A 16,734-nucleotide genomic window follows, 5' to 3' on the forward strand; every position below is an offset into this window, starting at 1 on the left:
CCTTCTGGCGACATTCAGACTTATACTTCATCAGCACAAGTTTTGGGAGCTAATTTGCAGGACATGTGGTTGATCTTAATGATGTTCATTTGTAGTTTGTTTAATGTCCATATGGATATCACACATTACTTCAATTGGGATCCAGGTGGAGGTTGGAGTTCATTATGTTACTTAATTGCTTGAGGACAAGCAATTTCAAGGAGGGCGGATTTGTAATGATCCCATGTTTTAGCCTTCAAGTTCTCCAAAGTCTAAGTGGAGGATAAGAAGAAATTAAATTAATTTCTTATAAAGTCATTCAATTTAAAGGTGACTTTGTATTTAATTAATTTAATTATTAATTACAAGGGAGTAGCTTCTAGGGTATGTATTAATTATTGGAAGGACGGAAGCCTCTCGTCATTTAATTAATTATTGCTAGGGAGGGATTTCTAGAGAATGCATTAATTATTGGAAGGAGGAAGCTTCTAGCACTTGCAATTAATTAATGTTTTAGTTCTTTCTAGAAGGGTGAAGGAATAGGATAAATAGGGGTGAGAGTCTCATTGTTTAGCATGGGATTATTGTATCAGATGATTATGACTTGCATTTGATAAGAGCTTGGATGTGTGAATCACACTCCCTTCTTTTGGCAATAGAGGACGTTCATTCTTTGTTGTAACATTCTAGACGTCATTCCCTTAGGGTTTGGCCTTTGGAATACAACTCTTTGTAATTGATTGCAGCATTCTCAGCATAAATATAATTTCAGTAGATGATTCAGCTTTTGGGCATTCTTGGGTGTCCATTACATTTTTGGCACACATGTCAAATTTTGGCCACCAAATTTTTATTTGAACACCAGCTTTTTTAATGGCGAAAATATTTTCATGTCTCTATCTTGTTTCTAGTGTCATTTTCAAGCATTTTTTGCCTTGACGATAGTTTGATTGTCAAATTTGGGCTCGTCACTTGCTAACGTTAGCACCATGTTAGCATTGCATCAGCATATCATATCACCCCTTTAGGCTCTGTTTGACCTAACTTCACATTTTTGCTCATATCTCGACCATAAAAACTCCTTTTTTTTATAAAAAAGATATCATTGAAAAGTTGGTTCTGAGGCTATCATAGTGGTATTGGTGGTTTTTAGTTTTCATACTTTTTTATAGCTTTTTTTGCTATCAAAGTTAGGGGTACAGTTTTTCACTCCAGGGGACATATCTTAAGCATCCGATCTCCGATTTGGGAATTCTTTACATCATTGGAAAGCTCTTTTTGAGCTCTTTCCAATGATGCTGGTTGTTTTTCTAGATTCTTCTCTAGACACATTATATTCAATCTTTTTCATTTTTTGATTCTAATGGATATCTTGGTTGTTTTAGGTTCAAGGATTGATTTCATTGCTTCAAATGATTCGTCATGACTTTTACTATCTATTGTATTAGTCTTATGTCTCTTCCAGTCTATTTAGACATCATTTGTATGCATTCTTGCAAACACACTAAGATAAAGTGCCATATTACATCTATATTTTTGTTTTAGTTATTTTTCCTTGTTTTGCTTTCTAATTCGAGAAATGTCATTTGAGGACACTCATGCAGATTATTGTATTCTTGTGATTCACCATGTCTTGTACCTTATTGTACATGCACTACTCACGATTAAAGTGCCATGGGGGATTGACATTTTTCCTTTGTTTTCCATCTTCCTGTGTCCAGTGAGCTTCCCTTCTGTGACATTAGCCTCATGTAGTGCCCGAGATTGATCACCTCAGTAGACACATATATAGTCTTTTGTGCATCTTCATCGTGGTTCCTTGACTTGCAGTTCTTTTGGCCAACTTTTCGAGTTGCCTATCACCTCACCCTTGTCTACATTGGGGGGTTCTTCTATTGTTTCTCATGCTTGCTTGGTTCAATGGAGTAAGCTATGTATTTAGTATTTGTTCCTATGTACTAGGCGGATGCAATGGCTGGGTACCTAGGTATTTCAGTGAGATGGATCATTTACTATATAAACACTCTTCTTTTTGTTCTTAGTTTGGTTGCATCCTCCCATGTTTGATTGATCAACTCTTCAGGCTTTGATGTTTCATGCCATCTATATCTTTGAGTTTAGTTGTTTGCCTTTGTGTGCCTCCTGATTCGATGCAGATTATAAGCTTCTCTACTTGGTCGGGTTCTATTTTAGTAGAGGTTCTTTAAATTAACAATTACTTTTGGCAAAGCTTTGTAGCTTCTAGACATGCTTCAGTGATGTTCTTCATGATCAACTTTTGTTCCTATCTTCTAGGACATTCCCTAGTTTGAAGGCTTCTTCAGTCCTTCACTAATTTCTTTTCAACATTATTTTTATCTCTTTTTGGAGTAGGGTTTTTCCCATGTGGCTTTCTTTATTTCTCCTCTTCTTAGAGATTTGGTTGTGCTTGGGTACCTCATTAGGCCTTGTTGCCAGGACCTGATTCTACTTTTTGTAGTAGTTTCTAAGTTTTTAGCTACTCCTTAAGTTTATGTTTTTTTGGGGGGGGGATGTTAGAGTAATTAGATATTTCCTAATTAACTCGTATTTTCTTAAGCTAAACTTTTGGCATCTAATCATTAATTATTTAATTATTACTATGATGCAACCTAGGTTAGGCCTTTTTAGGGTTTTGATCACTTTTATGAGGACAATCTCTCTTTGTAATTAACCAATTCATTGTTGATAATAGCAATTTATATTTTTTCTCATCAAGAATGTCTCATCTATGGATTTGGCAATTCCAACCTCTATAGATTTTTGCTTCTCTCTTTCTCTGATAGGTGTTTGCATGCAGGTGATTCTTGGGAGCTATGGGGTTGATCTTTCAATAACTTCAATGGTAATGTCATAATGAAAATTTGATTTCATGATGATCAGTTGTTGTATTATCATTGATGTCAACTGTTGATCTAGTACATTCCTAGTATGTTGTCGAGCATAATCATGATGAATAGAGTGTTACAGTAAGGATCAATGAGTGTGATTGACAAGAGAGGGGTTGTCTCTTGAAGAGTATATGATGATCGCTATGACTGAAGAGAAGATTGAGAGGATTAGTGAATTAACAGTGCAACTACTAGAATAGTTAGCGACAAGCAATAAGTGATTTGGTTGATTTTTTAAATCCATATTAAATGAATTGTAGCAATCATAAGATAAGACAAATAAGTCAATAAAGATGATGTGATTATGATAAAAACTCATCATCACTACAAATAAATCATTTCCAAGATGGAAAGGTGATATGTTAAAAGATTTCAAGATGGATAGGTGATTGGTGAAGCTATGATAAATATGTTAAAGAAGAATGAGTTCTTGAGTAATGATTAGTTAACTAGTAATCAATGATATGTGTTAAGGTTGTGATGAGTCTAGAGGAGTCAATCATGATCTAGTGACATGGATTTACATGTGGAGGTGATGATTTGACATTACAATGATCAGGAATAGCATGTAGAGAATATTCTAGAGGAAGCATATGCCAAGTCAAAAATGTGTTTGGCCTTTGGCACAAAATCCTATGAATTATTTGGTGTGGTCATGTAAAGTGGTTTATAACATAAGATATTACCTTATAGTGGTTAGATTTGAGTAGGATATATGAATTTCATAACAGTAATATGTTTAGGGTTTGGCTAAGTCAATGGAAATGAAAAACTAGTATAAACAGGTGAACAATGAACAATTTTTATGTTGTTGATCGTGGTCTAGTTAGTGTGGTGAAGAAGTGGAAGCTATGATCTATCCAGGAAGAGCTTGAGTGTGTTGAGAAGTGAGTTTGAGCTTAAGTGGATCTAATCAGGAAGAGGTCATTTTATTATACAATTCATTAAATTTGTTATTCTCTTACTATTGCAAATAGGTGAAATCCCTTAAAAAGGTGAATCCCAACAAGTCCTTAATGAAAATCCTTTAACAAGGTGACACTTTATCTATTGTTCAAGTCCTCTAACAAGGCTACCTCTAATAGGTTAAAGCTCCTAACAGGGATAGAGGTAAATCCCCTAGCAATGTTGCACCTAAAAATGTCTTTGTAACTCGCTATAAGGTTAACTTCCTAACATGGTGTACTTCTAAAAAGTACAATTGTTTGTGGGTACTAATTCACATTTGTGGTTTTGATACAAGTTGGCTATTGAATTGTTTATCAATTAAAGTTTAAAGAGGTTTGAAAGGTTCTTTGTTTGGTTAGATTCACACCCCTGCCCTCACTCCCTAATTAAATTACTTAGGACTAACACCATCTTCTCATTTTCATCCAAATTTTTCTTGATAATGATTTGGAGATTCTCTTTTGTTTTCTTCCATTCCTTTATTTTTTGACTGATGGGATCTTTTAGATCTTCTTTAGTCTTCTTCCAGTCTTCCATTTTCTTTGAAAAATTATTCATTGTTCTTTTAGTCATCCAATTATTATTCTAGACTTGCCACATTTTCTTTTTATTGATTTGTGGTGACTGATCAAACAAGTATTGTACACTTTTCATAAAGCATGGATTTTTTTTTGGGTTAGAGTTTCAAGCATTTCCTTAGGTTGATTGGTCAAGTATGTGTAACGTTAACTTTGTTAAGTAGACATAAGTCATGTAATATTGGCTTAGAGTTAGGTTTTTTCTAAAGAGAATATAAAACTTCTTACAACAAAATTGAGCTATAAGGGAGATTGCATATTGCACTAGTTTGAAGTTATTAGATAAGAATATTAGACTCTTTTTTTGGTGGAGGTAGCCCAAGATTAGGTGAACCACATTAAATCTTTGTGTCCTCTATACCATTCATTTGTGCTTTATTCCTTTGTTGGTTATATTTGCGTGTAAGTTTTATTACTTCTGTCTAAATAATCCTAATACTTTTGACTCCTTCATTTTTTGACTTAGTTCCTTGTGTCTTACTTTGAATTTTTGAATATTCTCCCTTAAATTTGAAATACAAGCATTAGCTTCCTTGAAGTTTTCTTTCAACTCCTCATTCCCTAATATTCCAATGTTCTCAAGGCCATCTATCATGATCTGCAATCATCATTTGAATAGTATTCTCATTCCATGTATTCAAACATCCAAGATCTCCCTCAACTGGTTAATCTCTATCTGCAAGTGACCAAATCTTTGATACCAATTGTTGAACAAGGTAAAAAAATGGATTGGGGGTGAATTAGTTATTCCAAAACTAAACTATTTAGATAACTTAAAATTATACAAACTTGAAAGAGTAAAAACAATAAACACCATAAAACTAGATATTGCATGGAAACCCAAAGTGGGGAAACCACATAGAAATTTATTCTCATGAATTTAACATCAGTAGTGATTTTTTCGAGGTTTCACTTCCAGTTTGCTTAATGTTGGTTGGGTTGACTATCTTAATACAAAACATTTATTAAAAAATTGTGTCTTGTTGACAAAAAATGAAATGGCGAAGTTGTATCTATTTATGCATGATATAATTCTTGTATAAATCACAACAATAACTTATTACAATAGAATTAGTTACATAATTTTTTGCTTGGACTTCTTTTCGTTAAAAAAATGAGTGTATTCCTTCTCTTTGATTCTAAAATAATACTTCACACATAATTCAATGATAGGTATTCACTAACAAAAACATGCTCACATCATACCACCTTCAACTTACTCTCACTCATATATTCACTATAAACATGTTATCTTAAGTTACCAAATATATTACAATATAGTTTAACATGCAAGCACAAGAACCAAAGAATAACTCATACGAATGAAACCTTCATACCATGTTACCATATGACCTAAAGATAGGATACTCATAAGCATGTAAAGACCAAAAGATAAGTATATTTTATGCCAATGGGAACATCGCAACCAAGTCCATCACTTAATCTACAAAAATTATGAGCCAAGTGATGGAAATAACATAATAAAACATCTCCAAAAACTAAATATAATAATTATCCCAATTTTTTTTGATATATTGGATGGATGTCTAAGTAGTAGGGATACCCAATAAACCTTTGAAACATAATAACCACTTATATCCACCCAAAAATTTATACTTCTATGTTCACTTAATACTATAGATTTACCAAAAGAGATATATTTCAATTTTTAGAACAAAAACATCCATCATTATTATTCATTATCAAAACATATTGCTTCTAGAATGAATTTGATATTCACAATGCCAAAGCACAACCAACATACAACCAACTAGTATAAATATACAAGTGATATAAGGGCTTTGACTCAATGAAAACAATGTTGGCATCTTCTCATTACTCTCAACATAACATTTTGGTTGTACACCTATAACTATCTCTTAAAGGATGTCACATTATAGAATAATTGTTGATAGGGTACAAACAATACTAGTGAAAAAAAAAGTTTTGAGTAACATAAATGTTTAATACATTCACCTGCACTTTCCTATAGTTTCTAAATTCTATATTAATGAAGAAGTTCACTAAATGAATTTTTTCAAAAAGGGTTATTCTCTCTCTAATGTCTATGTTGTTATTATCCTAGTGTGGATGAAAATATGTTTTTGTCTCACTCACTAACAGATGTAAAAAAGAACTTGATATTTTAGCTTTGTTTTATATTAACTATCATCTTCAAGTTATTTTGGCGCAGTCATATGTTATGGCTTTCAATACTTTTGAAAAAAAGAAATTTGAGTTGATTCCTATTTATAGAGATGAGAAGTTTGTGGTGTTTCTTTGTATATTTATTTATGCATTCTCTGCTTTAGCCACACTTTAGCTTACATATAACCATTTACTTGAGACTAAGAAGGGGTCTCTTTTAGTCTTACAACCCTCGAAAAGAAGTTCTTTCCTGTTCAATTATAGGATGTTTAGTTCAAGATTTTACTTGGGTTCTTCATTCATTGGTGATACTCACCCTTGTGTATAATTGTGATTTATGACTCACATACTTTTGAGATATGGATTGAAGTCAAATAGATAAGAGTATGTCAAATGGTTGTAGCTCAATCAATTGAGCACAATTGATTAGATGATAGTACGGGGATAAAATGTTATCCACCAAGGTTCAAACCCCTAGAGGCACATTTGGGAAAAGGTTCGACCCTTGGGTGAATTTGATAGACATGCTCCCTTGCATGTGATTGCTTAACCAAAAGAAGCTTCTAGAACTTAGATGTATGCTACTTCATAACACTTTAATCCACTATATAAAAGTAGAGATGTTGACATCTATGTATGTGAGATGTTTCCATAAAAAAATAGGTGAGTATTGGTTATTGTTCTAGCTAAATGTATTCACATTAAGGGACTAGTCATTTGAGCAATCATCTTTGAAGAATTTGGTGCAATTCAGATTATTTTAGTATTGTTTCATGTGAAGAGAATGACAAAGATATTGAGATTAATGGTCATCTCCCATAATTGATCATATTATCTATTTTTTCTTGCTAGATTATACTCCATTACAGTAGTTGATATTTGTCTCAAGTCTTGTTGGTATTGAAATGCTTCCTCCTTATTACACCTTATTAATGTCAACATTCCTAAACCTTTTCTGTTGAGATTTTTAGTGAATGTTCCTAATCTCTCAAAGGAGGGATGAGCAAGAATATTCAAATTGATATCTACAAAGCTTACCTCTACTCCGCACAAATTGCACTTAGAACACCATTCTCTTCAAATATTTCATCACTTCTCATATCTATATTTCCAATTTGGTGGGTAGATTCATCTTTCCTTAGTTACCTTGCTAAGCAAGGGCTTTTATTGCACAAATTAGAGTTCTCTCCCACCATCCTTGCATTAGGTTATACCATTATAATCTTCAAGAACATTTGCTATACATGCTCCCTAGAGATAGAGATTGATGACTATTTGGTATTTAGATGCTCTACTTATCATGATCAAAGTTTTTTGTTATCTCTTTAAATATTCATTTTTGGTCTTCACAACATCTATTGACTTATGAGAGTCGAAGATTTTTTTTTGTTAATAACCTTCTAGAAACTTGCAAAATAAAAGAGCTCACATTAGATTTATTACTTCTCATTTCTCCCTTATTTCTATAAGAAAAATGTCCCTTGACCAACTTCTAAATTCATACTGTAGATCTATGGGACATCACAAAATAAACTCCACAATCTCAAGCTTATTACAATTTTTCAATATTAAATAAATTAAAAACTACTATCTATAAAATTTAAAAATATATCCCAGTCAATTCTACAAATAGTAATCTTCCATAAACATTAATACATAAAGTCTAATCTATTCTCTCTTTTCTTTGGTCAAGTTTCAACTTGTATAAGATTTTCTATTTAAATTAATTGTTCCTGATCATATGCATAAATTGTTATTTAGCATGACTAAACAAGTAAAATCTCCTTTCAAAACAAGTCAAATAATGTGTATGTGTAACTATTTTTAAACTATGGTGTTTTATCTTAGCCACATGGGTTCATAAAATAAATCTTTTATATTGTCTTATTTCATTGTTTATATTTCTATTATAAACTTGTTCTATAATTATTTGTATAATATATGGTTGTGATAGGAGTTGTTCATGTGATGCCTACACTTACTAATTTAATATTCATACTTATTATCTTAATGTTCTTTTTTTGGTCAATATTCTAATAATTGTGACTTTAAAGTTGTTATTACAATGATGACTATTTGAAGTTGAATGAAATGTACCTTTAGTTGTAAAAAACAACTAATGTGTGACGCCACATAAGTTGTGCAAGTATGGAAGATCATTGGTCTCACTTTTTATTTGGGCTCTTTTGGACAACTTGACAATAAACATATTGATGTGGCATCCTAATTGATGATGTAGACTTAAAATTAAAAATAGTTCCTCTCCCTTATATAAGAAATTAAAAACTCAAAATTAAGATAAATAAATAAATTCAAATAAAATAATAAAATATAATAGAATAGTAGAAAAAAATAGTATTTGTGATATCAAATAGTCTAATTATAAAGTTAAAATTTAAAAAAATGAAACAAAATCCTTTTTTCTAATTTTTACTTGATAAAAACTTTTTAATTGTTTATATTTCTTTTACAAACTTGTTCTACACTTATTTGTATAATATATGGTTGTGATAGGAGTTGTTCATGTGACACCTACACTTACTAATTTAATATCCATACCTACTATCTTAATGTCTAATTTTTTCGACAATATTTTAATAATTGTGACTCTAAAGTTGTTCTATCCAAAGTTGAATGGAATGTACTTTTAATTGTAAAAAGCAACCGATGATGTGACGCTACATAAGTTGTGCAAGTATGGGAATCTTTTTTGCACGACCATTGGTCTCACTTTTTAATTGGGCTCTTTTGGACTTGGCAAAAAACATGTTGATTTGGCATTGTAATTAATGATGTAGACTTGAAACCTTAGTTTTTAGATAAAAATAAAACTAGGTTCTCTCCCTTATATAAGAAATTAAAAACTCAAAATTAAGATAAATAAATAAATTCAAATAAAATAGTAAAATGTAATAGAATAATAGGAAAAAATAGTATTCGTAATATCAAATAGTCTATATGTGAAGTTAAAATTAAAAAAAATAAAACAAACTCCTTTTTCCTAATTTTTACTTGATAAAAACTTTTCAATTTTCCTAATCTTATCGTACTCAATCATATACATTTTAACTTGTACTTTTAAATTCACAATTGAAAATTAAAATCATAAAAACTCTTCTAAAAATAAAAATATAAAAGGTCCCAACCATGACGCTTACCCTCTATATATGAATGTTATTAAATTTATATTTTATAAATATATAATATAATAATATTTTTGAAAAAAAACCATTAAAAAGATGGAAAATCCATTGAAAATTCTCTCCTTTATGAAAGGAAAGATATACTAGTAACTCATATTTTTTTCAAGGTTCTAGAGTTTATAATTATAAGCTTGTAAGTGCAAGTTTCCAAAAATGAGATTTCAGCTCCTGTGGATGTTATCATGGATATTATTATAATTATAATTTTATAATATAGTTGCCTATTTGGTAAGTTGCCTATAGAATCATTTGTGACACTTTCCATATATTTATAATAAAATTTTAGATTTCAATTAAATGTTTATTATAGGAGATTGATAGGATAGTTTGACACTTTCGATATATTTATAATAAAATTTTAGATTTCAATTAAATGTTTATTATAGGAGATTGATAGGATAGTTTGAATAGCCTTTTTTTCCAAGTTTGTAAGTAGGATGAATTAATATATGGAAGTTTTTGAGCTCTTTGTGTAATGTTTTGTATATATCTTTACTTATATTTAGTTGTATTTAGCATAGTGATAGTGATAGGAAATTCATTTCTTAGGTAATAGTTTGAATTAGTTTTATAAATTTCATATAGATATAATTAATTTTCGAGATTAAAAATTTGGGTATATATCTTAGTTAAATTTTACATTTAGTTGATTGATTAGTATTATTCATGAATTTTTTTTCATATGATTATTTGATTATTTGTTGTTTGGTAATTTTTATAAGTATTGAATTTTGTTATATGAATCTAAAACATGTCAATATAACTTTTAGGTAAATTGTCTTAGGCTTGAACTTGTCATTCTAACATTTGATTAAACTATCTTGAGGTGTGAAATATCACAATATAGAGATTTGTGACTTTCTTGAATGTGATCCTCATTGTTCTAACGTGATTAGAATTTAAGTGCAATTAAAAAATTATTTGTAATAACATCTTATCTTGAAAATTTACACTTTATTTAAATAGAACACAATATCTCTAAAAAAAAAAAACCTTTGTCTACTACTCTTATATTTATTTCTAATTTAAAAGGCCTTTCTCAAGAAAGAAAAATAAAGATATAAGATATTTTTTCTCGAAGTTCTAGAAGCTCCTTCCATATGAGAATAATGGAGCTTCAAAGGTGTATATTTAATATGTTTTAACCATAAAAAGGAACACCATCAATGTTTTCATTAATGATGCAATTATATCATCTATATACCATAATACTTCAATAACATAAGCATTCATTATTATTCTTGTTTATTCATTGTTTATGTGTGCATAATTATTCAATAATTTCTCGAGATGATATAACAATAAGTAAACAAATTTATGAAAATAGCAAATTTTGATTAGTTCTTTTTGTATTAGATTATTTTCATTGCCTCTATTTTTGAAGTGGACTCAAAAAAATTTAATGCTTTTCAAAGTTAGTGGATGGCACATTTCTAAAATTTGACTGTTAGGTATAATTTTTCAAAAACCACATGCTTTCAATCAATTGCATTCTTATTATATTCATATTAATCTAAATACTACTTATGTTTAACTAGCTCCCTTTATATGACCATAAATACTACTTGGTTTTAGCTAATTTGATTTGATATGACCATTACTTAAGAATATGTACAATGAACAACATTTTAACCACCACTTGGTTTTAGCAGACACACACGCGCGCGCGCACCACACACGCACGCATACCTGCACATACACACGCACACCACACACACACACACACACACACACACACCACACACGCACACCGCACCCACACACACACACGCACGCACCTTATTTTTTCTTAACTTCACACACGCACACGCATGCACACACGCATGCACACCACGCACGCATGCGCACACACCTTATTTTTTCATAACTTCACACACACGCACACGCATGCACACCACGCACACACACACACATGCACACCACACACACAAGAACTTGAGGAGAAAAAAAAAGAAAACTAAAAATTTCCAAACTCTTTCAAATATACCACTTATTTTTAGCTCCCACTTCTAATAATCATGAATACTACTTATTTTTAGATAACTTTTTAACACATGACCATAACTTAAAGATTACCATTACCCAAGGAACATTAACCATAAATACAAATTGCTTCTAGCTTTATATAACCATTACCTGAAGATGACCATTATCAAAGAACACTTCTTATTTTTGCTAAACTCCATATATCCATATATATTAAGAACTTGACTTGCAAGAATTTCCAAACACTTTCAAATATACCCACTTTTTTTTGGCTTCTTATTTATAGATAACTTTTAAAGTCAACCATAAACACTAAACTTCTTTTACCTAAATAACATTAATCATAAATACAAATTGCTTCTAACTATATGACCATAACTTAAAGATGACCATTACCCACAGCTCATTAACCACAAACACAAATTGCTTCTAGTTTTATATAACCATTACCTAAAGATGATCATTACCAAAGAACACTTCTTATTTTTGCTTAACTTCATATATCCATATATATTAAGAACTTGACCAGCAAAAAAAACTCAGATTTTCCAAACACTTTCAAATATACCCACTTCTTTTTAGCTCCCCCTTCCTATAACCATAAATACTACTTATTTTTAGAGAACTTTTTAACCCAACCATAAACCACTAAACTTCTTTTACTCTTCTCATTGATCATAACTTTAAAAACATAATCATTCAAAAGCACATACTTTATATGACCCATTACCCAAACAATATTAGCCTTAAAAACAAATTGCTTCTAGCTTAACCCAATTGATCATAACTTCACGCACAGCTGTAATGCAAAAACACAATTCAATCCAATGAATGGTGTACTATTCAGTAAAGAGCCGTTGTCCCAAGCCAATGCTACAAAAAAGCGAAAACCCAAGAAAAAATTAAGATGCTGCTAGAGACAAACAAACATAATCAACCAAAAGTACAAACAAATAATAATGATATTCATGGAAGACTGAGAATATGCACATTCCAACGATAACGAATTTCAACACCATTTGACTGATTTTATTTTGTTGTTGTTATCCATCAAATTATTCTTCAAATGATTTGACTAAGCTACGCAGAATGGTGGCTTCAACAGTAAAAAAACGATCAGAATTGCATCATGTCAGGGAGACAAGATCAAAAATAATATGACAAAAGCTAATCACACTTGTATTCCTTTACAACGCTCCATCAAACTGAAAAACATGACATTGACATACAAAAACATCATCATATCATGACCTTACATCTGTTCAAGTCAAGCGACTGCTAAGAACCAAAAAAATGTACTGACAAAAAAAAAACTACTTCAAACTTCCTATATGTGGGCTAATTTGGCTATAAAATCAGTGATCATAGAAATCTGGGCTACTTTTCAGTCATTGAATCCATCGAAGAGGAAAATTTCCTAAAACTTTCTAGATTTGGGCTACAATTTTCAATCAGACCAGTGGTCATAGAACTCATCAGAATCAGATTCAGGGAGAGAAACAGAGGAGGCAGAGAGATACGGCAGGCCATGAAAGGCTTCAGCAATGGCGGTGAGAGCAGAATCGCACTGATCATCATGAAGAGAGAGCGACGAAAGAGAGTCTTCAATGCGGCACTTGAGGGAATCATACATCATGTGAGGCTCATGCATCATCGACGCCAGAACATCCGCCATTGTCTGACCAGGCAGGGCTCTGGTAATGGCGAAACAATGGGGTCCGCTGCTCTGAACAACATGAACCACATTAGGTGCACCGAATAGATTGTGAAGACCTCCCAGAGCTTCCTGATAAGCCCCACCAAGAAACATCCCCAGATAATATGGCTCCTCGCCAGATGCCAACGAATGAAGAGGCAGTCCACCAGATCCTCCGCCGATGAATGTGTCAATTTTGCCATCGCTGTCGCAGGTCAGATCCGAGAGAATCGCCTGCACCGTGGGCTTGTCGGTGAGTTTCTGAATCGGCATGACTGGAAACATCTGCCCGATTGCCCAGTAATCCGGAATTGAAGTGAAGATTGAAAGATTCACATGGCAGACGGCGGTTCTGGTGGGTTCGTTCAGAGCATCACAGACTGCGTCCACCATTGCCAACTGTTGAAGCTCGAGGCATCCTTCCTTGAACATTTCCACCGCCTTGATCTTCATCCTTTCGGCGCATATGAGGCTTCTTGGGTAATTCCCAATTCGGGCCAGAGATTCCAGCGATTTGTAGTCTGCCGCCAATTCGTCAGGAAGATCTTCAGGATCGAACTCAATCCCCGATGATGATGATTTCTTCTGGTCGATCGACACCACATCGAAGATTAGGATAGAATGGTGAGACACAAGCGCTCTGCCGCTCTCGCTGCAGAGCATAGGATGACAAACGCCCTTCTGATCACAAACCTCCCGAATAGCCGAGACGACTGCCATGGCATATTCCTCCAAGGTGTAAGCCACCGACATATCAGAAGATCCCGATTTGGTTCCATCGTAATCGATTCCGAGTCCTCCTCCAATGTCAATGATCCTCATGTTGGCTCCCAGTTTTGCCAATTCACAGTAGATGTATGCAGCCTCGCTGACCCCATCGTTGAGCAGGGCAACGGACGGGATCTGAGATCCGATGTGGAAGTGCAAAAGTTGCAAACAATCGAGCATATCCGCGGCCCGGAGCTTCTTCACAACATTCAGAATCTCCATCGCCGTGAGCCCAAATTTCCCCTTCTCTCCGGAAGTTCCCCCAAAGTGACCGGCATGTTTCGTCCGCAGCTTTGCTCTGACTCCTATAACCGGCCTCACGGACAACTTCTTTGCCGCTGCAATCACCACATCCAGCTCCTCGACCTGTTCAAGAACAATCACGGTGTTGAAATTCAAGCTCCGGGCGATCAGAGCCATCGAAACATATTCCTCATCCTTGTACCCATTGCAGATGAGCAAAGATTTGGGATTCCCCTTACAGAGGCACGCCATGGTGAGGAGAAGCTCCGGCTTGGACCCTGCTTCAAGCCCAAAGGCAAATTCTTTCCCAAATTCCACAATGTTCTCGACCACATATCGATCCTGATTGCATTTCACGGGGTAAACACCTTGGTAATGGGATTCATACCTCTGGACGGCAATAGCGGTATCGAATGCGGACTGCAGGGATTCGATCCTGTGGCGCAGCACATCAGGGAATCTCACAATCAGCGGTGTGTTCATTCCTAGCCCTCCATTGGATTTGGGGCCTACAGCCTTCTTGACGACCTTCATGAGATCGATCTCCTCCCATGGAAGAGTGCGGGGCCCGTGAGGCCTGACCGTGACATTGCCGCACTCGCTCACCTTGAAGTAGGGCGCTCCCCAGCCGTCTACTCCATAAAGGGCCGATGAGTGGGCCGCGGTCCATTGAGGATTGATGAGGTCACCAGCAGGAAGAAGAGTGCCTTCCCCGGGCATGCGGGTTATGGCATAATGGCTTGAATTCGACAGAAGATTGTTCAGGTTATTATGAGGATGGGGAGCTTCTATGGCGTTCACGCAAGCCAGGGGCGGCATCTCTTCCTGCTTGGTCTCTCTACTCGACGCGTCTCACGGTGGGGGGCTTTTAAAGCCGCCGAGGCCGCAGCCTCGGCTCCCCCTCTTATATACCAAACAGTACCCTAATCCCTCTTCGGCTCACAGATCTCTCAGTAAAACCCTAGCAACAATCTCCTCTCATACAAATGTAAGGGCTAAAAAACACACACGACAAGGGCTAAAACCAGCAAAAAAAAACAGCACAAATCCAATACACCCAACTCAGTATAACGGCTATTAGCTCGCTTGGATGGCCTTACGGAGGCTTTGAGACTCAAAATGGAGCAAAATCCAATCAGCACGAACCCTAATAACCAGAGTTTTAAACCCAATATGGAGCAAAACCCAATCCACACAAGCCCTAATAACCAGAGATTTGAACCCAATATGGTGAAACAAGCTCAATGAAAGCAAGAAACCAATAAGAGCAAGAACCCAATTCAAGGAGCCAAAGAAAGGAGGAAACCAATTCAAAGAACCCAACAAGAACAAGAACCCAATAACCCAATTCAATAAAGGCCACAAACCAATACAAACAACGCAACAAGATGATCAAAGCAATCCAGGGAGCCCAAGGAAAGGCAGGAAACCAATACAATGAACCCTAGAGAGCGCACAAACCAATAGAGAGAGAGACCAACAATGGTGAAAACCCCAATTCAGTGACGCAAATGCAAGAGAAAGGCTTCAAGCAGAGAGCAATCAAGGCAAACACACTCTGAAACTATTTGGCCATTCCTACAATTTCAGCAATGAAGAACAATGGAGGGATTTGGGCTCTTTTTTTCTCTCTTTGGGAAGGCAAATGGAAGCAAATCAAAGCAAGCAATGGGCGAGAGGAAGTGGGGAGGAGAGGGCGGTTTATATAGCAAAGAAGAAGAGGGCAGGTGCCCTTCCCACACTTTCCTCGCAAGAACATAACATGCCTTCCACTTGCCCCGCCCTAATCTCTTCCATATCGACGCGCTTTCGTCAACTTACCCTATTTTGAGTTTGGGTTTACGGCGGAAGAATCACTTAAAAAAACCAATAAATATCTGCTAACTCTCCTTCCTCATAAAATAAATTTCAATACTTGTTTTGGTTCCACCACAAAAAAACTAAAACAAGAACGAACTGCCACATGGCTTAACCAAAGCATTACTTTAGCTTCACTTGCATTCATCTCTTTTTTAGTCCAAGACGTTTCATTCACGGCAATAATGCAACTTTCCCCCATCCCTTCATTCTTTCCGCACTTGTCCTTATTTTTATAAACAAATATCACTCCTCAGCTTCCCCTCCCTTTGTTTTGTTATCTCTTGTGGTAAATTGGAATTTGGGGGGCCATTTTTGGTTGAATTTGGGTTTGAATTTGCCAACTGTCTTGCATGTGAAATTTGAATGCTCTTTTTTCTCACGCTTATGTCTAAAACAAGGAAATCAAGCATGGTTTT

At 34.4% G+C, this 16,734-nt stretch overlaps 1 protein-coding gene across 1 annotated transcript; it reads right to left on the reverse strand.

Moving 5' to 3' along the window:
- Window positions 1–12,909: 12,909 nt before the first annotated feature.
- Window positions 12,910–16,517, reverse strand: LOC149579415 (arginine decarboxylase-like). Its single transcript, XM_089832597.1, has one exon. It carries the CDS (start codon window positions 15,275–15,277, stop codon window positions 13,199–13,201), a length of 2,079 nt encoding a protein of 692 aa, XP_089688723.1. The 5' UTR covers window positions 15,278–16,517; the 3' UTR covers window positions 12,910–13,198.
- Between the last annotated feature and the right edge of the window lie 217 nt (window positions 16,518–16,734).

This window comes from Cupressus sempervirens, chromosome 1 (assembly GCF_028749045.1).
Source record: "Cupressus sempervirens isolate cs-2001-9-10 chromosome 1, ASM2874904v1, whole genome shotgun sequence".
NCBI lineage: Eukaryota > Viridiplantae > Streptophyta > Pinopsida > Cupressales > Cupressaceae > Cupressus > Cupressus sempervirens.